The 24,452-nt window shown below is 52.2% G+C and overlaps 1 protein-coding gene across 5 annotated transcripts in view; it reads left to right on the top strand.

Annotated features, from left to right (window-relative positions):
- LOC111153768 (neural cell adhesion molecule 1) overlaps nt 1–20,864 on the top strand; it is a 326,055-nt gene extending 305,191 nt beyond the window's left edge. For 2 of the 5 annotated variants that reach the window (XM_022512993.1, XM_022512991.1), the window contains 5 exons: nt 1,720–1,844; nt 5,903–6,083; nt 15,857–16,064; nt 16,962–17,078; nt 20,603–20,757. In XM_022512993.1, coding sequence (XP_022368701.1) covers nt 1,720–1,844; nt 5,903–6,083; nt 15,857–16,064; nt 16,962–17,078; nt 20,603–20,723 — 752 coding nt within the window. In that variant the 3' untranslated portion in view covers nt 20,724–20,757. Of the gene's footprint in view, nt 1–1,719; nt 1,845–5,902; nt 6,084–8,547; nt 8,639–15,856; nt 16,065–16,961; nt 17,079–20,602 lie in introns of those variants that run through there. The other 3 variants (XM_022512994.1, XM_022512992.1, XM_022512995.1) reach the window with 3 other exon arrangements.
- Nucleotides 20,865–24,452: the final 3,588 nt, after the last annotated feature.

Raw genomic sequence — 24,452 nt, 5'->3', positions numbered from 1 at the left:
TGGAAAGTGTGCCCCCCTTGACATTATCTAAACCAAATTCTTAAATGTCCTCCACTGAAGAGTTGAGGCCAGTGGCTAGGGAGTGGCACAAAAACAGGACATGTCTTTGCCTAAAACTTTGTTTTTATCTTTAATTCTTGGTTTTCTTTTTCCTTCATCACCAATTGAGGAAAACAAGCCACAAGCACAGTTTTTCCTAAATCCTTTCTCCCTCAGACATTAAGATGAGGCACCCTCCCATCACGCACTCCCACGTGTCCCCATCACCATGGCTTCTCAGGCCTAAGTGTGCACACAGATCGCCCTGGGATCTTGTTAAAATGGAATCTGCATTTCTGATGAGCTCTGGGTGGTGTGCGTGCTACAGGCCCAGGCCGAGTAGCAAGGGCTGTCCATTAGTGCTACCTCTCTGGTTCCTTCTTGTCTTAAAGGGAGGGGCGGGATGAGCAGCCATCGTGAGGTTCCCGAAGTAGCTGAATGAGGAGGATGGGCTGAATGGCTTTGCCGGCAGCCTTGTCACAAATGGCCAATGGTACACTTTGGAATGATGAGGTCCGAAGCTTAGTGACAGACCCTTCTGGGTTTTTGGTCACTTGTCTGTGATCCTATCCTCCAACAGACAAGCCAAGACAACCTACCCGAGGGTGATTATTGGATAGACTCTCCCCAGTTTCTGTCAGAGGCCATGAACTAGACATAGAGTTATGTCCTCATAGGAAATGCATGATCCCAAGTGCATTAAATCTTCACTGGGACTCCTACCAGACCTTCTCGCACCTCCTTGCTTCTAGTATCCACTAATGATGTAGCTTGTCTTAACGTAAGTCAGTGTCTTACAGAAGAACCATCCCAGCCCTTGTAATTTGTCTCGTACGAGCCCGTCTTCCTTCTCTACCTTGGACTCACAAGCCGAGTGTGTACTGCAAATAGAGACCTCGACTCTTTTCTCTTGAGGAACCCTAAAGACGTTTGTTTCCTCTCTTTTCACAAACAAAAGACTTAAATGATTGTCACTTTAAACAAGGTACCAAGGATTATCACTCAGGCAGCTGAGCCCTGAATGCAGGATGCTTATAGGAGACTTGCTCCTGGCAGCTTGGGCTTTATTTAAGCACAACTGGAAACCTGTCATGTTTTTAAATGAGTCTAAGTAATAGAATTTAATTCATAGAAAGCAGGTCACAAGCATGCAGCGTTGTTCCACCCCTGCTAGAGATGTGGGTCCCCTGGACCCCCAGGTTGAATCATGTATCCAGGGAAGTGACTGGCTGTTTTGAAGAATTATTTTCTGGGTTTAAGTTTTCTCCTTAAACGCTTATACACATTTTCCTGTATTTCAGGCCGTTCTTCAAAATGTATCAGGCTCATCAAAGTTAAATCTGCAGTTGTAAGAGCAGGCAAAAAGGAAATGCAAGCACTAGGAAGAGACATTTAAAAAAAAAAAAAAATCCTGTTTCTAAAATGGTAAAAGGACTGTGCTATCAGGCAGGGTCTCCCAGAACATTCCCAAAAAGCGCTCCCAGTTTGGGGCTGAGTCTGACGCATTTAACTGGAACCCGAAGTTTTATATTTATTGCTTTTTAACCATTTGAATTTCTGAGAAAGCAAGAAAGAAAAAAAAAAAAAAACCCAGCCCCACCCCATCACTACACCCCATGCTGATGGATTCGATTTTCCTTTGTGGGCGAAAATGTCACATGACTTAACTGGCTGTTTCAGGTGAACCCAGCGCACCTAAGCTCGAAGGGCAGATGGGAGAGGACGGAAACTCCATTAAGGTGAACCTGATCAAGCAGGATGACGGTGGCTCCCCCATCAGGCACTACCTGGTCAAGTACCGAGCGGTGAGTGGCTCCGTGGCTCCTGCCCCATCTTCACCCCGTCCGCAACCCTAACATCCACCTTGTTGGGGTAACAACATGCAAAGCCCAGGTGGGGCAGAATCGTTCTGCATCTTGCAGAAGGCTCAAGAGCCCTGGTCAGGGTTTTAAATCCCAAGCTTGACCTACAGCCATCAGGCCATGTCCACACTGGGACCTTTTTTTTTTTTTTTTTTTAATTTTATTTTTTTCAGTGTTCCAAGATTGTTTATGGATCACATCCAGTGCTCTGTGCAATCCGTGCCCTCCTTAATACCCACTACCAGGCTCACCCAATCTCCCACCTCTCGCCCCTCCAAAACCCTCAGTTTGTTTCTCAAAGTCCACAGTCTCTCATGCTTCGTCTCCCCCTCCGACTTCCCCCAACTCACTTCTCTCCTTCATCCAATGACCTCCTTGTTATTCCTTATGCTCCACAAATAAGTGAAACCACATGATAATTGACTCTCTCTGCTTGATTTATTTCACTCAGCATAATCTCCTCCAGTCCCATCCATGTTGATATAAAAGTTGGGTATTCATCCTTTCTCATGGAGGCATAATACTCCACTGTATATATGGACCACATCTTCTTTATCCATTCATCCATTGAAGGGCATCTTGGTTCTTTCCAGTTTGGCGATTGTGGCCATTGCTGCTATGAACATTGGGGTACAGGTGGCCCTTCTTTTCACTACATCTGTATCTTTGGGGTAAATACTCAGTAGTGCAATTGCAGGGTCATAGGGTAGTTCTATTTTTAATTTCTTAAGGAATCTCCACAATGTTTTACAGAGTGGCTGCACCAACTTGCATTCCCACCAACAGTATAAGAGGGTTCCCCCTTTCTCCACATCCTAACACTTGTTGTTTACTGTCTTGTTAATTTTGGCCGTTCTAACTGGTGTCAGGTGGTATCTCAATGTGGTTTTGATTTGAATCTCCCTGATGGCTAGTGATGATGAACATTTTTTCATGTGTCTCTTAGCCATTTGTATGTCTTCATGGAGAAGTGTCTGTTCATGTCTTCTGCCCATTTTTTGAGGTGATTATCTGTTTTTGAGTGTTGAGTTTGAGGAGTTCTTTACAGATCTTGGATACCAGCCCTTTGTCTGTAGTGTCATTTGCAAATATCTCCTCCCATTCCGTGGGTTGCCTCTTTGTTTTGCTGTTTCCTTTGCTGTGCAGAAGCTTTTGATCTTGATGAAGCCCCAAAAGTTCATTTTCGTTTTTGTTTCCTTTGCCTTCGGAGACATGTCTTGAAAGAAGTTGCTGTGGCCGATGTTGAAGATGTTACTGCCTATGTTCTCCTCTAGAATTTTGATAGATTCCTGCCTCACGTTGAGGTCTTTCATCCATTTCGTTTACCCACGTGTATGGTGTAAGAGAATGGTCAAGTTTCATTCCTTTTGCATATAGCTGTCGAACTTTCCCAGCACCATTTATTGAAGAGACTTTTATCCCCTGTATATTTTTTCCTGCTTTGTCAAAGATTAGTTGATCATAGAGTTGAGAGTACATATCTGGGCCCTCTACTCTGTTCACTGGTCTATGTGTCTGTTTTTGTGCCAGTACCATGCTGTCTTGGTGTTCACAGTTTTGTAGTAAAGCTTGAAATCAGGCAATGTGATGCCCCCAGTTTTGTTTTTCTTTTTCAACATTTCCTTAGCAATTTGGGGTCTCTTCTGGTTCCACACAAATTTTAGGATTGTTTGTTGCAGCTCTTTGCAAAATGCTGGTAGAATTTTGATTGGGATGGCATTCAAAGTATTGATGGCTCTAGGCAGTACAGACATTTTAACAATGTTTATTCTTCTGATTTTGAAACCTCTAAATTGACCGAGGTGGTGACAGACTCCTACCACGATTGATTTCTCTGCTGCTTGAACATTTCTACAAAGTGATTTTGCCATTACCTGGTACTTTTTGCAAATAATATACTGGTATCTCATAAACAGTACATTTGATAAAGTGTGTATCATGGGCTGCGCACTGCGATCATGTGCATTGTCTCCCCATGAGAACCCTGTGAAGTTGGCCTTAGGATTATCTGCCCTTTACCGAGGAAGTAACGTACTCATGTGATCTCTCACAGCTGGGTGAGCAGAGTCTGAATCCGGGTCTGTCTGAAGACACTGGGCTCTCCACCCTTGCCTTAGGCTGCCTTACCATCCCACACCACAGTCGTTCTCACCTGCCCCTCAGATCCTCCCTGAGCTGGTCTAATCTTGCTCACAGTGAACTTGGCCCTGAACCCTTTCTTCCTGGTTTACTCACCATCTAAGATCTAAGATGTCATCCTACTTTGCACCTCCAGGCCCCAAAAATGAGAATCCCTCCCACTTTCTTAGGTTTTAGAATGACCCTGGGCCACTGCGAGCACTCTCAGTTGCTGAGAGGTCTAGAGGCAGTGTCTGAGCACTGGGAATAGCCTCTTGCTAGGACTTCTTACCTAGCAAGGACTTACCTTACCTAGTAAGGATTTCTTACCTAGGAAATAATGAACCAGAGAGCAGTGTGCTTTCCTGGAACAGAAAGAAAGGATTTTTCAAGGAAGCTGACTTACTCCTTCTCTTTTGATCAGCTGCCACTGAAGGGATGGGGGAGCCCTTGCCTGGTTAGGCTTAATGGAGAGTCACTACAGCAGAGCGCCACCAGGCACACTTCCCAGCCGGCAGGCGGACCTGTCATTCCACTCAGCCCTTCCCCAGTTGATTGCAAAGCCAGGCAGGAGGAGGACATCAGAGGAGGAGCCTCTGTGGACATCCCTGAGGCCAACCTGAGAGGTCCCTGTGGCTTCCTCACTGTGGAACAGGATCAGGTTTGAGCAGTGGCCCAGCACCGCCCATGGGAAGTGGACAGTGTGGTCAGGTGGGCTGTCTCTGGCCCCTGTTAGGCCGATGTGGCCCAGCCAGACGTGGGATCCAATTTCGGCTTTACCACTTCCCAGTAGGTCACCCAGACTTCCAAAAACCTCCATTTCTCCATCCGTAACGTAACGTAACGAAATTAAAGAGCTTATCAAGTTATTATAAACATCAGTTATAATATAAGCAAAGCACCTGAAACGTGACCAACACATGGAACCCCCTGTCCCCTGTCCCGTAATACAATAATATCTGCTAAGCGGTTGGCCGGGGCTGGAGACACCTCCCAGATGAGGCCCCCAGAGATGTCAGTTTTCCAGAAGCCACTGTGGCTGTGCCTGGCAGGTCTGCCTTTAAAAATTGGTGGGGACAGGACACTGAGCTATGTGAGATTTCCACAGCCTTACCTGTCTTCTACTTCAAACACTCAGTGTTTGCTAAGTCTTGTTGTTATATGTTACTAGTATTTTTGTGTAACATAATATTTGCTTTATATTCTGGTTGCCTCTTTTATAGAGTTTGCCAAGGAATGAAGCTATTGAGAGAGAAGATGTAGAAAACTGAATTTCTTTTAAGTTTTTTAAATTAGAATTGAGCCACTGGTGACCCTGGCCAAGCAAACGTGCAGCCCAACAAAACCCTTCACAGGCTGGGATACAATGAGAAAATAGTGGAAAGCCTAGAAATCATGGGGCCAGGCACATAGTAGGTGTTCAACAAATGGTAGTTTTTATTTTTAACAAAATGAACCTATGCCACGTTCCTGTGTGGGAAGGTGAGTCACACAGCTGAGTGGGAGCAACATCCTGAAACAGGACAAGAAGCATATTCGTTGCATGGCTCTTCTGGGGCGTCCATGTGCCACGCCTTCCAGAATGTTCTTGAGTCCCTGGGTGCCCTGGATGGCAATGGGACAAGACACTGGAGGGTTGCCCTATGGCACCCGCCATCAGCCGCTGTGCTTACAAAATGCGAGGTTGACCTCCTGACCTTCATCGTCCTTAGGGGTTTTCAGGCTGGTAAAGAACGATCACCCTGTCTTCTCATCGGTTTTTATTTGCATTATTTTGTACTGATAGTAGTGACTCCCTGAAGCTCTTCCCGTGAGTGGGTCTCACCAGCATTTTCATCTAAACTGTCCTGGTGTCTTGTGTCCTTCCTGCCGGTTTCGCCCAGAAGCTCTCCTCCGAGTGGAAACCAGAGATCCGACTCCCGTCTGGCAGTGACCACGTCATGCTCAAGTCCCTGGAATGGAATGCGGAGTATGAGGTCTACGTGGTGGCTGAGAACCAGCAGGGGAAGTCCAAGGCGGCTCACTTTGTGTTCAGGACCTCGGCCCAGCCCACGGCCATCCCAGGTATGACGGCCTCTGCTTTTCTGTGAGTTTCCCGCTTGGAATTAACGCACAATGCTGCACCTCCTAACGCGCCTGAACGGCCCTGACGACTGGCTTGCTGTTGGCCGTCCTCATGACCGGTCGCCCGTGCAAAGCTTCGTTGTGCTTTGTACCTGTCTGTGCAGTGGGCTGAGATGTACTGGCCCCCCGGGAAGGCTTGGCCAAGCATCCTGGGGCAACGGTCCTATGTCATTCAGCCCTGGAGGACGGAGGCTAAGCCGGCCCGCGGGACTCCTCAGCTGGGAACCACCCAGCTCCAGCCAAGCCCTGGCAGCTGGTTGAGTAAGGACCTTTTTTGAGACCTTGTCTACCCTCTGCCATTCCATACAAGGACCCCCTAATTGTTTTTAAGCGCTTTCTTTTGGATGCTTGCTTACCGCACAATCATGGTCCAGTTCTCTTCTCTGTGGGGACCCCAAGAGAAGGAAGAGATGGTGCCCAGTTAGTTAAAAATCCCATTTTCTGAGGGCCTCTCCACGGCAACAAAGATTAAATTGAATCGCTTGAAATAGAGCAAGTGGAGAAAGGTGTTGGCAAACGCCATCTGTGAAAGGCATCCGCTGGAGACCATGACGGGAGTCGTTCTCCTAGGAGACACACACCTGTCTCTAGGGATCCAGGACCGACTCAAGTGTGGGAACAAAGTGAGAGTCCTGCCCGCTGGCCCAGCCCCCTTGCCGCTGATGGTTAGTCTCCGCATTGACCAGACTTCAGAGCAGAAGGCAGTCTTCAACACCGCTCTGCTTCTCCAGATCAGCCAAGCGCCAGCCACAGGCAGGAGAGGGGGACATCGACCATATAGTGCAGCCTGTTGGAAGGGAGCCCCGTAAACTCTCTGCGTGTTCAAGCATGGTAGGAAGATGTCCCAGTCTCCCAGCTGCCTTAGTGTGGCCCCCTCATGCCTGTCCTGTCTCTGATGCTTGCCTGGGGGCTCTGCTCAGTCACAATAGCGCCTCCCAGCGGGAGAAAGAGAGAAAGGCTGTGGCCGCCTAGGACGTGGGTCTGCGTGTGCATGAGTGGGTTAAGGAGATGGCAAAGTAAGACCAGTGTGGTTTGCGACGGTTGAGTGTGCATGAATGTGTGTGACATGCGGGGGCCTCCAGGGAGCTGGCAGGCGAGACGCTGATCGGTCCTACCCTCCGCATTGTCAGGCAGGCAACCCTTAGTGCCAACGGGCAGCGGTAAAGGCACTGGGCATGGCTGCAAGAGGTGTTCTCACTCCTGCTCAGCCCATGTCCAGAGGTGGCCCTACCATCCTGTGCCCCTTCTTTCTTAGTGCTCTTTGGTCCGTTTTTCATTGAACTCGATAGTCTGGAGTGTGTCCGTCTCTGCTCAGCCTTTATGGGACGCTTAGGAGTTGGGGGAGTGACAGGTTGGAGTCAGCCCTTCGCAGCGAGAGAGCTTTCCGACGGCACCTGCGGCCCGACCTAGGCAACATAGGCAGGTGGCTGGGTTGCGCTGCGTTCCCGTGCTGAGGGCTGCCCCTGGCATCAGCCTGTGGGGCCGGAGCAGTTGGGGACCCTGTGAGTCAGATACAGAAACAGAAGACCTTGGCCCCCCGGGTCCTTCTTGGTAAGCTCCCAGGTGCCCAAGGAAGCCAGAGAGCGCTGGAGGGATGGCTCACCTCATCTGCAAGGGCTCGGTGGCTCTGCTGTGTGCTGTCTTAGGAGGAGGTAGTTCTGTGCTTGCTTGGACTTTCCTGGCCATGGTGTTGGGACCTGTGGACAAAACCTGCGAATTTTAAGCTGTGCATTTGTGGTGGTACCGGCGGTCAGCAGGGTGGCAGGAGGTGAGGCGTGCAGACTAGTTCGTCTTGAACAGTGTGGGGGGGAGGCGGGGCGTGGCACCCGAGGAGGAGAAGGTGGAGGAGGAGTCCGACCTCTCACTGAGATGCTTATGGCGCATCTCTCCTACCACACGCAGAAAGCTAGAGGCTAGCAGGCTGTGGACAGGCTCGTTGACTGTTCCTAAGAGGCCTGACCTTAGTCAAAGGTAACACTCTCCTAATCACACTCCTGGATTTGACTGCAGAGGCTCTGTTCTCTCACTTGAATTTCATTTGCTCGCTGACCCCTAACCCCCAAATTCGCCCCGCTGTGCTGCTTCTGGCCTTGCTGAGCTTCGGAACTGGCCTTACGGGAGTAATACCATACTGAGCTCTTCTCTAACCTTTGTCAGTTTAATTTACTAAGTTGAATTAACCTTTGATTCTTGCGTTTTCTATATTTGACCTAATTTTTTTTCTTTTTATCTATTTTTTTTTCTCTGTTTCTGTCTCTACCTTCTCTTTCCTTCTCCCCCCTCCCCTTCCTGTGTCTGTCGTCACACATCTCACCTTGGACGTCCATCCCTGGGACATCCCCACTGCCACATTTGTTCTTAAACAACCACATTCTCTCTGGGCACCCACGGCTTGGACCTGCAGCGACCTTGGGCAGCTGCTCTGCGTCCTACACCTTTGTCTCGTTGCTTCTCTCCGCAGTGACTCTGCTTTTGCTCTGTTAGGAACTTGAACACACACGCACGCACACACACACGCAAATTAAGTTTGCTTAAATGCCCAGTTCCTCTGAGAATGATCAGTGCCCCCTTTGGAAGAACCTGTCAGGACCGCCACGGCCACGCCACCAAGCACTCTGTGTGGAAGAGGAAGGTTTGGGGACTGGAAAAAGCTGGACGTGCAGACAATTTACCATTCACAGATCCTCTGTGCTGCTTCACGAGGATGTTTGCCCCTTTCCAATGGCAGAATACGAAAACATGCGGGAGTGCTTTTCTTTACATGGTTTAAAAAAAAAAAAAAAATTATGCTAGGTTTACAGAGACATTTCTGCGCATCTGCTACCCGTTGCATTTTTTTTGTTCTTACCTGAAAATGATGTAGCAGAGGAAAATGTCTAAGTACCCCTAAAGCTTGCATCAGATTGTTGGGATGACCACGTGCTCCTCCCCTGCCCTTCCGAAAACAGCTGGCTTCGCTTGCCTTGAAGCGCCTGTGGTAAGAGAGCCAGACTCCTGGGACGCGCCCAGGCATTTTGCTGACATGATGGGCAGAGCCACCACGTTGCCCATCCAGTGGAAGAAACGGGATTTGTTAGGCATTTTCTGGGAGGCGCTCTGGCCCTGGTATCACAACCAGCAGCCTATGCTGGTGCTGCCCACAGGGCCAGCCTATGACGCCCCTAGTGCCCATCAGCTGTGTAGGACGGGTGTCCCCCCAGCCGGAGTGATTCGAGCTGCACAGAGCCTTGCGTCTCGGGGGTTGTGGTCCGACAGTCTCGCCTACGCTCCAGTCCCCAAGTTGGAAGTATCCACAGCAAGCCAGGCGTGGCTCACGCGGTCCCCACCCCGGCACACTCACCAGAGCAGGCCGCGGGGGACAGGTCACTCCTGGACTGCCCAGTCCAGAGCGTCTACACGCTGCGACTGGGCCAGCCTGTCCTACTTCCCAAATGCCCCAACCCCCTGTGGTGGTCAGTGGCTTTAGTGACCTTTAAAAAATTCTGGTGACCACCAGCTAGTGCTCTCTGCTGTCGGAAGGAGGCACAGTGTGCTCGCAGAGTCACACGGAGACAGCAGGCTCCTGCTCAGTAACACCTGTGCGTGCTTGGGGATGGACCTTGTAGTGGATAAAACCGCCCTCCCTCCATTGTGGTCACATCATTCTACATATCTCATCTCTAAACATCCCATGGAAGTTTAATTTTTGTTCTGTTTATTTTTTAGTTCTGTTTGTTGTGTTGTTTTTGTTTTTGTTTAAATTAACGTTTGAAGACTAGTCTTTCCCTTTGGGAATCCCAGTGATCCCGTCTGCAGGGCAGTGCTGCCCGTGTCACTTGGCACGGGCTCATGTCCCCCAGCACTCACCATTTAGAGGCTCATGTATAGACACCGGAGGCCGCACTTTGCCCAGTAGCTCAGGCAGGTAGTGCCTCCTGCCCGAGCCCTGTCTGCCTCCCCAGCCCCACCTCAAACCTCTGCCCCTGGGGTCCCTGCCCTGCCTTCATACCAGCACAAGAGAAGCAGGCGTGGTTCTTAGGCACAAGGCGGAGCATCGAGGAGAGACACGTGGTGCTTCCGGGCCTGGCGTAAGAATCCCAGGTCAGTTACCGAGAGCTCTGGGGAGGGTGAGGGAAGGAGAGATCTGTCCTCACACAAGTAGCCCATCACTGTCCTCCCAGCTCCTGGCATGCTCTTGATAGCATGTGGGGCACAAGTCCCGTGTTCACCCAGGAGGGCCCATCGGTGGGGGGTCTACCCGAGCCTGATCCTGGTCCCACCCACAGGGGAGGGCCAGTGTCATGTTTCCGGAGGGACTCTTTGGAGATCTAGCCAAAGTATAGGGAAGCCTGACACAGCCCTGTCCCACCCCACACACACCCCGGGCGAGGCGGGACCTCAGCCGAAGCTACTTTGGGGTCAATGCAGGCAGGCCCCTGGTCTGTAACGGGATGGCTTTTGAGAGACCTCGTTAGGGCACACCCACTCCCATTGGACACTGTTCTCAGTGGCGGCTGCAGCCCCTTGCCCCTCGAGCAGTCCCCAAGGTAGCAGCCCTTTGAGTCCCCGGGGTTGGACTGGGGGGGGGAAGCACTTACCACCTCGCTCAGCTGCCCCCACTGCTGTGCCCTGTCCAGCGCTGCCACACTCCGCACGCTGCGGGGTTCCTTTGCTCACTTCTGAAATATTTATACGGCAGGTTTGGATCACATTTGTTACTAATAAGAATGCTAACACTGTTGTGTAGATAATCAGCGAGGCCTTGATGAAGTTTACACCTTTGCGTTATTAAAGGAAGTAACAGTCCGTGTGAACTCACCAGCGTGCTTTGAGTTTATTGAATAGTTGTGTGTCCTACAAAATGTCAAAAGCCCTTTCCTTTCACCTCATGTGTACCTGAATAGCTCTGATTACCCCAAATTGGACCCCGAACTTGGAGCCTGCTGCTTGGAGTTCTAGCAAAGGAAATGCCTTCCTTTTCTGATGAGGAGCTATGCATTTTGCTCGGCTGCCCTGAGAGCCCTCAGGAGTTACTGCCTCCTTGGGCGTTCCTGGTCCCTGGCAGCAGGGGGAGGGGGCAGTCCCTTCGCAGAACCAGGAGGTGGTCACTCCGGGGTCAGGGACACCCTGTGGGCCACCAGATGGTGTAGGCCACCAGTCGGTAGCTTGGGCTCCTGATTTCACGGCTCCCATTAGAAGCCCATAGTAGGGGCTGCACAGAGTGACCTTGTGATAGAATGTGAGAGAAGTCTCTCATTGGCAAATCCTATTATGTTTATAATCACAGTATAAGGACACTTACCGGAAGCCCTTGAGACTGGCCGTCTGTTTAACAGTAGGTTCTGGGAAGGAGCAAGCAGACATGTATGGGGTTACAAGTGAACCGGAGCCCCAGCGCAGTGGGAGGGACCCCTCTGCTGCACGGAGAGCTCCTAACAGTGACTCGGGCCCGTCTGGTGTCTGTAAATGTGAGACCCGGATTCCCAGTCTGAGGGTTTAAGAAAGACGTATGATGTCGGTCTCTGTCGTGGGGCAGTAAACTCCCTGTTTAGGGTCAGCCTCTCCCAGGCCAGGAACCACAGAGGAGGGACAGCCCCCCCCCGCCCCACGTCCATCACCACTGGGGTGGCTCTGACCCTGGAGGTTATGGAGGAGCTGCTCCCAAGAAACTCTCGTTGCATGCGGGTGTGTGGGTGAGCCACGCAAGGCCGGCCAGTGGCACGGTCAGGCAAACATAGACCCACTGGAAGGGTTTTACATTTCCCTTCTATAAACTCTTACCTGAGGTACGGGGATACCCTCCGTTCTTCCAGCTCTCCTGGCCTACAGTCTTGTATCATCCTCCAAGAGCCAGTGGGTGTTGGCTTGTCTTCAATACACGTTTATCCGTTTCCTGGTATTTCCCTTATTTTCAGCTTTTTTTTTTTTTTTTTGCAAAAGCTACGCACACTTTCTCTAGCTTGAGGAGCACCTTACTCCATCTGGAAGTCAAGACTCTTAGTGGTGAACAGGGTGGTCCTTTTTCCATCGGGGCCGTCTTTGCTTTCTCTCTGTCCATCCAGTATGCTAGGTCAAGGGCACACAGCGAGACTCCACAGCTCCTCCTCGGGCGGTGAGTCATGGGAACAGCTGTTGCTCATTGTAGGGCAGGCGTGAGAGGACCCGGAAACAGCAACCCTCAAACTCTACTTGTGCGAGGGTCACCCGGGGCCGCTCCTCCAAATCCTGATTCCCGAGCCCCACCCAGAGATTCTGACTGGGTAGAACTGGGGAGCCCCAGAGTCTAAATTTCAGTACCCCAGGAATCCTGCTGCAGGCAGACAGACATTATGCTAAAAAGTATCTATTTTCCATATAAAAATAAAATCACAAGAATCTGTGAATAAAAACAGGCCCTCCTGAGTGTGCTAGTCTTCCAAGGAGAAGTCCTTCTCAGTACACAGTGAAGGGGATCTGGATGGTGCTTGGGGTGCTGCTGGATGGCGACATGGGACCCAGGCTCTTGTGGTTGAAGAGGACGTGGAGATGCTGTCACACCAAGCCCTGCCCCGCACGGGGACCTCTTCCAGAACATTACAGTATCCCTGCCCAGGGCGGTCGTCCAGCCTCTGCTCGGTGCCTCCAGCCACAGTGGGCCTAACTCCCCAGGCAGCTCACACTCTCTTAGTCCTTTCTTGAGGGGAGCTGAAATCTACCCCGGATCCTAGAGCTGTCATCCAGGAGTAATAGTGAACAAGACTTCTTCCATTTCACAGCCCACCTGTAAGTCTCTGGAGGTGGCGCGCTCATCTCCAGGCTCAACAGCCACTCTTTTTTTTGACAAATATTCTTTGAACATCTCCTGTCAGTCAGGTTGTCCTAGATGCTGGGGAGACATAAGACACAGTCATAAGACATATGACAGTAGAACCTTCCAGAAGGAATAGCCAAATGAAAAGCATGTAAATGAACAGAAAATGGCAGAGGCAAAAAGAGGAAACAGGTAGTGTGGTAGATAGTGGGCAGAGGTCAGTCACTAGATAAGAGATCAGGGGATGGAGGGAGAGGGCTCTCTGACGAGGTGACGTCTGAGCCGAGGCCTGTAGGATGGCAAAGAGCCTCCCAGGAGGTTATGGGGCTGGAGTGTGGCAGGCAGGGGGTCAGCAAAGTCTGAAGGCAGGAATGGGCTGGGTGTGTTCAGCAGGTAGCGTGAAGGCTCGGGCTGGTGCCAAGAGTGAACAGTCAGAAGAGTGGGAGAGTCTATAAGCATGTAGGGCCTTTAGGCCAAGAGGAAGAGTCTGAATCTTACCTCCAGAAGAAGGGAAGACCATTTCCCTTCGTTCTGTCTTGTCACAGGGGTCCTTGTACCCTCTGCCCTTCCCCTGTGCATGCACGTGATGCTGGCCTTCAGAGCCAAGGAAGTCCTCCCTCTGGGTCTGACGAGCCCAGAGCTTCAGCTGGACAACCGCTGCCTCTCACAAACACGGAGCCACCTGGCAATGGTCTGTCATCCTCTTTGGAGCTAGGATGCGTCCCCTCAGACCATACTTATGCATACACCTCCGAACGAACAGTTCGTACCACTGAGTCTGAAAACACAAACATTCACCTCACACAAATACTTCAGGCTCCTTCTTCGGGAACAAGCTCTCAGCACCTACGGGGCACTGATGCCAGGAGGCAGCAGTGACTTCGGCCCAGTGTCATGGGCTAGAGATAAAGCCCAAGGCTGATATTCCCTCCCAGTTTAGGGAAGCGGCTTTGGGACTCCGAAGATCAGGAAGGCTTGCCTGCTTCTCTTTGCTCATTAGGGTGGAATGTGTGAGGACCTGCGAGAGAACAAAATGCTTTATTTAGCTTTTCTGAGCTGCTAGGGAGAAGACCCACTCTAGCGGACCTCAGGGGCTGGCCAGCCATTTCCTGCTGCCGAAGTCTGGGGACAGCGTGGCCAGAGCTGGGTCCTCTGAGCACAGAGCCCCTGGCCCATCCCGATGCCTTCCTGGGGATAGGCTGGGGTTTTAAATATGGGTTGGATGAGACCAGCCAGCAAGCCCAAGGAGGAGAGGCTGGGAAGCAAGGCCAAGGTCCCAAAGAAGCCATAACTATTCAAGAATTTGAGAATCTTCTCCATCTAGGGCCCATCTGTGCCATGGGCAGTTAAGAATTAAGCTGTGAGTGAGCAGTCATCTCTGCCTTGCTGGGCTGGTGGTTCATACCCTGAATTAAACTTTGAGGCAAAGACCAGTGGTGTAGGACCACTGCTGAAGAAGCCCCAGGCGGCCTGAGCAGGGACCCCAGGGCAGACCGAGGAGTGCCCCCAGGAACACAGACTGCACAGAAAAAGAAGAACTTGGCCTGTTGTTGCACCTGTCACCTTGGACTACACGTCCCTCCATTATCTGGTGTGATATGTGGCTGGCAGACCGGTGGGCCTGGCCTGGTGTGCAGCAAAGGCACAGTGAGACCCAATGGTGTTGGCCACAGTTCCTGCCTCTAGTGGGCAGACGTGGGTGATCCCAGGGGATCCTGGCGGCACAGGAAGCCTCAGACCAGGTCGGGGGTGGGGTACACCAGGAGGCTGCCAGTTCTGTAACTCGGTCCTTCCAGAAGGAAGCAGATGTGCTCATGTCTGCACAGGAGTCTCCGTGGTCTCCACACTGGCTTATGGGCAGAGCCCTGCTGGGTTCCAGCTTCCCGGAGCTTGAGCATGTGTCTCCCAGACACTGGGGGACTCACCAGTCAGAGGGCCGCCTCAGGCAACTCACAGCCATCACACGGGGTGTGGGGAGCTGAGCCAGGGGCCCTTCTGTGAGACCATCAGTCCCCTGGGGCCCTGGGGCTTTATAGATGGACCACAGGGGCAGAAGGACACAGGCCGAGTCATGCAGAGTGAGCCCAGCCAGCACGGGAGCGCTGGGTGCTGCTCGGGTGTGAGAATGCGGGTCTGTCTGTAATGGGCACAAAGCGTACTTGCCCTGAGTGTGAGTGTGCCTGTCCGTGTGGACGTGCATCTCTGGGTGAGTCTGCTGGGTTTCCTGAAGCCTGGTTCAAGTGTGCCTGGGCTCCCAGAAGGTGAGTACACCCAAACCTTTCACCTTGCTTACCGGGGCTGGGCAGAACTCCACGTCTCCAGAGTAAATGGGCTTCATTCAGCTCCCTGGGTGCAATGAAGGATAAACCATGTCTGTTGTCCAGTGCTGGAATCCTCTGGAGCTGGTCCTAAAGGGGAGAGGGAGCAGGATAGCATTTCGGGCATACCATTGCACCTGATGTCAGCCCAAGTCCTAAGGAAGCCCTGGGAACCCCCCGCTGCTCCAGCTGGGACCCTGCCCCAGGATCCCAGGGAGCCACGGTCCAGCCTGAAACCAGTGACCACCATCCGTCTGCCTGCTGCCCGGGCTCACGGGGAGATCAGCTAAGGATGGGTTGGGGGGAGGCTCAGAGACTGAGCACAAGGATGGAGACACAGCTCCCAGTTCCCACTGCCATCCTGACCTGTGGGTGCCTCATGCATCTGTCCCCTGGTCTCCGACATAAGGCTGGCATCCCACCCTCTCGAAGATATGAAGAGACTCTGTTGTCTCAACACTGGGGTACAGAAGGGCCCCAGGGACGGTGCCCCTCTTGACACAAGTGCCCTGACTTTGCCCCATAGGCTCTCCCCGACCCCCAGGGGCTGTTGCTCTGCAGGGCGCAGAGTCGGCCTGGTGTGTTAATCACCAACCATCTCTCTCCCTCCCTCCCTCCCACTCAAGCCAACGGCAGCCCCACATCAGGCCTGAGCACTGGGGCCATCGTGGGCATCCTCATTGTCATCTTTGTCCTGCTCCTGGTGGCGGTGGACGTCACCTGCTACTTCCTGAACAAGTGCGGCCTGCTCATGTGCATCGCTGTCAACCTGTGCGGAAAGGCGGGGCCCGGAGCCAAGGGCAAGGACATGGAGGAGGGCAAAGCCGCCTTCTCGTGAGTGCAGCCCACTTGCCGCTGCTGGGGTCTGGGCTCTGCCCTGGGTGGTGGGGGGGGCCCAGCCATGGAGCCATATCACTGGAGAACTGTTTCTCAGACACAGCCTTTGCGGGTACCTGTTTGCAAAGCAAACCCTTGGACCCAGCCTCACAGCCAACACATTAGAATTTCAGAGAAGTCTGAAAAGTCCCGCGTGGATGAAAATGAGGGGAATTTTCAGCGCTGAACCCGGAGGGGAACTTCCACAGCACTTCACAGACCTACTTGCCTTGCTGTCGTTCATTCACACATCTCCCCACAAACACTTACTGAGCAGCTACTGTCGGGCCAGGCGATATTCCCCGACCCCAGGTTACACCCAAGCACCGAACAGATAAAACGTCCTTTCCTTTCAAAGCTGAGGCTCCAGATGCTGTCCCTTCCAGCATCTCTAGAGCGAGAGATCTTGAGCTAATTATCAGGAGCCTTCACAGACTCACGGCGAGAAGGGACAGAGCCGGGGGGGGGGGCCGGGGGGTGGTGAGTATGAGCACCACCACGTGTCAGGCTCTGTACGTAAAGACAGACTATCCAAGTACTTCTCTGTGCCAGGCACCGTGCTAAGCCCTTCACATTCATGATCTCAGTTAACGTGAGACAGCTAGGCAAGGGAGAGACTTATTTACCCCATTTTACAGATGAGACGGAAGCAAGTGTGAGCAAGACAGGTGCTCAAGGTCACACAGCTCACGCAAGTGGGAGCTGAGGCTCAGGCACTTGGACCTGGCTTGAGATGTCCCTGCCCCCCCCCAAACTTTGGGCCAGGCCCAGGTGCCGTGAGCTGTAGCTGTCTTCTCCAGGAACCCCCCTCCCTGCCCCAGTGTCCCAGAATTGAAACAGCCCCTCTCTCCACAGGAAAGATGAGTCCAAGGAGCCCATCGTGGAGGTGCGGACCGAGGAGGAGCGGACCCCAAACCATGACGGAGGGAAACACACGGAGCCCAACGAGACCACACCGCTGACAGAGCCCGAGTATGTGGGCGGGGAGGGGCCGGACCTCGTCAGCAGAGCCCTACACCCACCCATCACCCTACCCACACCTCCCATACCTCCCACCCACCCACCACTCCCAGTCAAACAAGCAGGCCAGATCCTGGAGCCCTTGGCCAGAAATGCCTGACCCCCCTCTCTCCCTAGAGAGAAGGCATTCTGGGTTCTGTTAAGGGACTATAGGTGCTCTGCAGGCTCCTGGGATGAGTGGGACCTCTAGACCCTCTCCCTGAATCACACACACATCCCGGAAATGGCCGAAGGGGGCAAAACTTCATTGAGAGGGGCTGAGCTTTGAGAGGCTTAGCAGATTCTGTTTAGGATTTTCAAGAACTCTAGAGGTTTCTGTGTCCTCCGAGAAGGGTGAGAACAGGTGGGGACCCATGAAGCTCCCCGGCCCTCCTGTTCCCAGAGGCCTGGGGAGCCCTGCGTCAGAAACCATGCCCAGCCGAGCCGGTGAGGACCGCTGGCTGTCCTGAGGCTATGGGTTTGAAGGGAATGGAGTTAAATGGCGGCACAAAATCTCTGGCTGGGGAGCCCGTGGCCCCTTGGGGCTGTTTGGAGCACTCATTGCCATCTTCCCGACTTTGCCCGTCACTGCCGGGGCCCAGTTCCTCGGGGGGCCGGGGACACCGGCAGCGATGGACACCAGACCGAAGCCTGTCCCTCCTGAGTTGGGCTGCAGGCGGGGCTCGGAAAGGCCCTGACAGGGCTGTGGGACAAGGCAGCCTAGCGCAGAGAGCTGGAGGGGCGTCGGCAGGGAGGAAGGGCCAGCAGGTCCCTTTAGACCTCCACGTGCTCTGTGTTTCCTGTGTCTGCTTTTGCCCGCCTGGGCGTGTGCTTCCTCTCGCCATCCTCGTTTCTCTGTGGGCCTGTGTCCGCGCCTGTGCGTCCCCGCATGGCCGCCCGCGCCCCGCTTCTTGGCTGCGACCCTCCCCTGCTTCTCTGTCTCGTCTGAGCTTCATCGTCTATTCTCTTCTACTTCCTGTCCTCCCACAGGCTGCCTGCCGACACCACAGCCACTGTCGAGGACATGCTGCCTTCTGTCACCACCGTCACCGCTAACTCTGACACTATCACCGAAACCTTTGCCACTGCTCAGAACAGCCCCACCAGTGAGACCACCACCCTGACCTCCAGTATTGCCCCCCCGGCCACAGCCACACCTGACTCAAACTCTGTGCCCGCCGGCCAGGCCACCCCTTCCAAGGGGCCTGGCGTCGCCACCTCCTCCCCACCCCCCGCTTCAGCCCCCAAGGTCGCCCCCCTCGTTGACCTGAGCGACACTCCGATCTCAGCCCCCGCTGCCAACAATTTGTCTTCTAGTGTCCTGGCTAACCAGGGGGCAGTGCTCAGCCCGAGTGCCCCTGCCAGCGTGGGGGAGGCCTCCAAGGCCCCTCCAGCGAGCAAGCCGGCCCCTGTGCCAGGCCCCGCCACGGCCGGGGCAGCCAGTCCCCTAGCAGCAGTGGCCGCCCCTGCCACGGAAGGCCCCCAGGCCAAGCAGGAGGCTTCCAGCACCAAAGGCCCGGATCCCGAGCCCACCCAGCCCGGCGCTGCGAAGAGCCCGACCGAGGCAGCCACGGGCCCCACTAGCCCGAAGAGCGAGGCTGCCTCCGTCAGCGCCACAAACCCTGCCCAGGGCGAGGACTTTAAAATGGACGAAGGGAACTTCAAGACCCCAGATATTGACCTTGCAAAGGATGTTTTTGCAGCCCTGAGCTCTCCTGCTCCCGCCGCTGGGGCCAGTGGACAAGCCCCCGAGCTTGCTCCTTCCACGGCCGACAGCTCTGTTCCACCTGCACCAGCAAAGCCCGAGTACGGCCTCTCTCTGTCTGCTGTGGTCGGGTTGTGTCCAGTGGTGGTGTGCGTTTGTGCTGTGCTGTGTCCCGCTTGTGAGAGGTGTCTTCAGCTTGATGCTGGGCTTCTCTGAGGCGACTGTCAGGCAAGGGGCTGGGATGAGGCAGAGAGAGCGGGGCAGGCAGCAGGGCCCAGCGAGCAGCCGCCTGCTCACTAACTAGGCCACGTTAATTACGTCTTAGCCTTATCCTGCTGGCAGAGGCTTCAGTTTTCCCTGGAGCTGGGGAGGGGGGGTTGCCACTGGGCCACTGATGAGCATAGCTTGGCAGGCGAGCTAAGGAGGCCAAGGTGCCCTTACCAGCCACCCCGGGGCCCCAGACAGTCTGTTAGCCAGGGTTAGGCTGGGTCGGCACCAGAACAGCACTGTTCCGCAGGAAGGAAAGGAACAGGCCCCAAGGCCCCTGTGGGGAGAGGGAATGGTTCAAAAGGCCCTGTCCTACTCCAGCCCAGATGCCCACAACGCCCCCAGGACCACCGGCTACTTGGGCTTCTCCTGACCTGCAATGTCTGGGAAGACGCGGAGCTCACAGGCACCGAATGCCTGTTGGGTCTCCAAGTTCAAGCGAAGGTCCTTAAGATTACAGATGTCTTTTTTTTTTCTTTAAAGATTTTATTTATTTATATGACAGAGATCACAAGTAGGTAGAGAGGCAGGCAGAGAGAGAGACAGAGGAGGAAGCAGACTCCCTGTTAAGCAGAGAGCCTGATGTGGGGCTCAATCCCAGGACCCTGGGATCATGACCTGAGCTGAAGGCAGAGGCTTTAACCCACTGAGCTACCCAGGCGCCCCAAGATTACAGATGTCTTAACCGTGATGCCAAGATGCAGCTGGAGCCGGGGTCTGGCGCTGCACGTGCGCCCTTAGACCAGACTTTGACTCCTGGGACTGAATAAGGCAGAGTCAGACCTAGGTTTTTACAGAGGCCCCTGCCCCCCAGACGAGCTGTCGTGCTGCCCCCAAGAGCCAAAATGGGACCCTCCCTGCGAGCCCTGAATCTGAAGAAGTAGGAATCCACTAGTCCTTCCCACTCAGCAGCCCCCTGACTCCCCCTGACTGTCCCCATGTAGTGTGCCAGCCCACCCTAGCCTCCCATGCCATGCGACACCACCTTGGTGGCAAAGAGCGTTTCCCACCCTAACCACAGAGCACAGGGCCTGCTGCACTGAGGACAGGCATGAGCAAGGTGGTCCGCAGAGTCCGAGTCCGCACCCCTGGACTCGGTGCTGGGGAACCGAGCACAGCATGCGTCATTTATGCCGACCTGGGCAGTCTGCTACTGCACCCGGGCAGTCAGGGTGAGGAGCAGGCCGCGTCTGCTGCCCCCTTCCGCCGCCCCAGGGAAGCACTGGGCTCCGGGCCCCAGCATTGCACGAGGGCCAGAGGGGAGGGAAGGTCTCGTTCCTCTGATTCAGCGGCTCTCCACTTTGGCTCCGTTTCAGAGTCACTTGGGTGCTTTTAAAAGTCATCGTGCCCCGCCCAATTAAATCAGGATTCCTGGGGGCCTGGCTCAGGTGTTGGGGATTTTTAGAGCTCCCAGGTGATTCCAGTGTGCAGCCAAGAATGGGGACCACTGCTGTATGCCTTAGCCCGGCTGGAGGGTGACAACTGCGGACTGTGGTCTCAGTGCTGTTTTCCCAATTCTCTGCAGGAAGGGCCCAGTAGAAGCAAAGTCGGAGTGCCAGGAGACAGAAACGAAGCCAGCGCCCGCCGAAGTCAAGACGGTCCCCAACGACGCCACACAAACAAAGGAGAACGAGAGCAAAGCATGATGGGTGACAAGAAATGAGCAGATCAAAGTAAAAAGTGACACCACAGCTTCACCAGAGCATTCCCAATATCTCACACATGCACACACACGCACACACACACATCTCATTCCTCTAGTGTCTTTTGCCTTTAAAAAAAAAAAACTAAACAGATAAACATGGGATCTCCTTTTTATAGGTTTATAGAAAGGGTTCCTTTGCTGCGCGCACTCACTTGTAAGAAAATGAGACAAAAAGGTTAAACCCACAGCCAAACTAGGACACTCTGTTCCCTGAAACCATTTAAGAATCAAACAAAAGGACCCCAAATTAAGAATCTAGGAAGCTCAGAAAAAAAAAAAAATCTAGGTTCAGGAAGATCGCACTTGGCGTTGCCCAATTGGCACAGACCAGTTTCAGAGAAATACTTCAGGCACTAAGACTAACGAATGAACAAAGTCCAAGTTTATTTTTATACTTTGAGTCGAGTTTGAACTCTGTAAAGCCCCATAAATAAGTTATAATTTCTGTTCACTTTGTATTTGTTCAGTATGCAAAGTGTGTCCCCCTTGCTAGCTGAATTCAATTCCCACGTAGACTCCCGTTTTGTAGGAAGAATGCCAAATCGCAACTTCTGGGGGGGGAGGTCTCGGTTTGCAATATTTTGATTTCTTTTTCTCTCCTTTTCTTTCTCATTCTTTTTTTTCTTCCTTTCTGCCAACTTTGTTTTCCAATGTTTACAAGTTGACAATGTTTGACTTTGGTTGTGTTTAAATGTCCATGTAAAACCGCTGCCTTTTTTTTTTTTTTCCTTTAAGTTACAAACACTGCCTGGAGGTGGGCAGGGTCATCACAGGCTTGCTTTCGCACGGGACAACTTTACAAAATACGATTGTTTACAGTGGCTCTTCCCCCCACACACACCCCCTCCACTTTCTGATTTGAAATTTTTGCCTGTGTGCAACTCAGGTGAAAACCCATCTTGTTCTGGAGTGGTTTTGGTTTTTTTTTTGGGAGGGGGGCGGGGGGTTTGGTTCTCAGTTCTTTTTGTATTTCCTTGGGAGTTAGAGACCACTTTCTGATTAGCCACCACCTGCTTGTATCTGTGGAAAAGGGTCTGCCCCCCACCCCCCCAGGCGTCCACGTCCTTCCTTTTGAAGGACTCCTTAGGCTTTGTTGAATGAAGCAGAGAAGATTGTATAGTTGGGGCTGGTCTTGGTGAACACACATTTTTACCCCAAACATCCCCTTTTTGTAGAAAGCCAAATAAAATATATACATACAATTTCCTTTTGAGCCCAGAATCTAGATTTGAGCGGAAGAGCATTTGTGCTTCAGGGAATTAGTGTCTTTTTTTGGAAATCTGTTGAAGTAAAGTAACATCGGCCTTCTGTTCACTTAGGCAGCATTTATAGAAACAAAAGAGAGAGAAAAAAAAAAAAGAAAACAACCTGCTGTCTGGAGTCATAAACACAACTTTCCTGGATTGGAAACCAAGTGGGGGGAAAAAATACAGAAACTTAAAGGGGGATGGGAGGGGGGAGAAGGGAAAAGCCAGCCCTTTGTATAGAAATTTTGCTTTCTTTTATCATTCTACTTTAGAAACTGCAAGCTTGTGCACTGTGGATGCGTGAATATTTTAGTGTGAAACGTGTTTTTGTCATAGTATTGAAATAAAATTTCAACATAGTTTGGTTGTGGAAGGTATAGCAGATAGTTCAGAAAAAAAATATTCAGGAAACAAAAATAACTCTTAAAAGGAATTAAAGCCTTTAAACAAAGAAAATGAAATAAAAGCGAAGATGATGATGCTGATAATGCTAAGGAAACAGCAATTCAGCCCTCCGGCATGCGTTCCTGTCCCAAGGTACAAAACAGCGAGAGGTTAGGGTGGCAAGACTGCCCCTGAGTCCGTTCCATGGGCCACACTCCCCCATGTTCTGACATTTCTGCAGTCTGATCAGTGGTGATCCGCTAAGGTTATAATTTCGAACTGTGAAAAATAATGGTCTTGTCATTTGCTAAATGTGGGGTTATTTTGCATTTTCTCAGCTCCTGGGGATGGAAATGGAGGAGCCAGTGTACCCAGCTCTGGCCCCCTTGATTGTCGGGCCTTTGCACAAATCTCTGGTTCAAATGCACAGGCCCTCAGGCACGAGTAATGAACGCGCAGACAGTTCTTAGAGCACACAGCAGAATAGGAGCTCCTGGGTGTCCGAGGCGGGAGGACCCAGCAGGGCGTGGGGGGCCCTTCCCACTGCTGGGCTGTCCACGGACTCAGCTGCTCATCTTCCGATGGCAGTGGCACTGACTACCCAAGCCAAGCCCACACTGTCCCTCACTGAGACTGTGCATCTCATGCCGAGTGGTTGTGACCAGACGCAACGACCTGGGCTCTGATGGTTTGGAAGAGGAAAAGGTATAGCCGACCCTCAAGTAACCCGGCCCAGGGCAGCTGATCCCCCCGCCCCGCCGCCACCACCCACCCAGAACTGGCTCCGCCATCAACCGGCACCAAGACTCTGCCCACCTTTTGGTCTGCCTCTCTCATTATACATAGATTTGTCTCTGCACGCATGAGCTTTCCTTTCTTTAAAAAAAAAAAAAAATTTAAAAAATACTAAAAAAAAAAAAGCAAAACAGAACAAAAACAAAACAAAAAAAAACAGAGCAAAGCTTTCTCTAAAATCAAAGAGAGAGTCACTTTATTTTCAAGATGTTCTATCTTTTATGTTAAGAGATAAAAGCTTATAGTTTTCCTTTTTTAATGTTTTGAAGGCGGGATCAACTCTACCAGTTTGCAGTGTGTAAGTGTCTATATGTGTATGCGCCATACATATGTATTCACGTAACCAGCGGCATGGCCACGTTCTGCGGGAGGGGGCGCACCCTGTGCCACATGCAGGTCTCTGAGTCCTGGGGGACCGTAGTATACGTAGTGCAGCTTCTGAAGTGGGGCCATTTTCACACTTTTCTATGGAGCCCTTCCGTCCCGGGCTGTCACTCGAGGCTGTCTGTCTGGATGGTGGTTTTCAGACCTCCATGAACATCCCTACCCAGCATTCCGTACTTCGGGGGCCTTCTCTCTTGTTATAAACTTTTTACCGAGTGAAACATCGATACCACCTTTGTTTCCATTCTCACTGGTGTAAATACTGAGTACTAACTGAGAATTTTGACTTTGCATTCTGTCAGAATACTTGTGTTCAATAAAAATTGAAAGAAAAGAAAAACGATGATGGTCCAACTGGGCTTTATTTCGATTCAGTGCAAGTATGCCACATGAATCGTACTGTGGAAATGCCAATGGTTTGGCTTTTTTTTTTTTTTTTTTGTCCTTGTGAACAAGGTCTGTTAAACCCAGTGTCTTGAGTTCACGTGGCCTGAAGGATGGTGTTCCTCAGGCTGATAGAGGAATCCTCATTTTAGAATGGCCAGCCATCAGAAGATTTCATTCAAGTCCTGGTTCTGCCACTTCCTTGTTCACTTTGGAAGAGTTCTTTAATCTCCCCAAGACTCAGTTTCCCCTTTTGACAAACAGCAGATTCCAAGCTCGTAGAGCTGAGGCCCTGGCTAATGAGGGAAGCGATGTATATAAAAGCAGAGTGTAGTGCTGGTGGCACTCCGGGGGCGTGAGAGCATCAAACCCAGTTGGAATAACAATCTGAACTGGAGCGTCAAGGTTTCAACAGGGAGGCAGGCACATGAGGCTTATTCCAGAATACGTGATTCCTCTCCTCCTGTCTTTGCCAT

This window comes from Enhydra lutris, unplaced genomic scaffold (genome assembly GCF_002288905.1).
Source record: "Enhydra lutris kenyoni isolate GAN:26980312 unplaced genomic scaffold, ASM228890v2 scaffoldscaffold34, whole genome shotgun sequence".
Taxonomy (NCBI): Eukaryota; Metazoa; Chordata; class Mammalia; order Carnivora; family Mustelidae; genus Enhydra; species Enhydra lutris.
The sequence above is the reverse complement of the archived record's forward strand: the minus strand, read 5'-3'. Positions and strand labels throughout refer to the sequence as shown.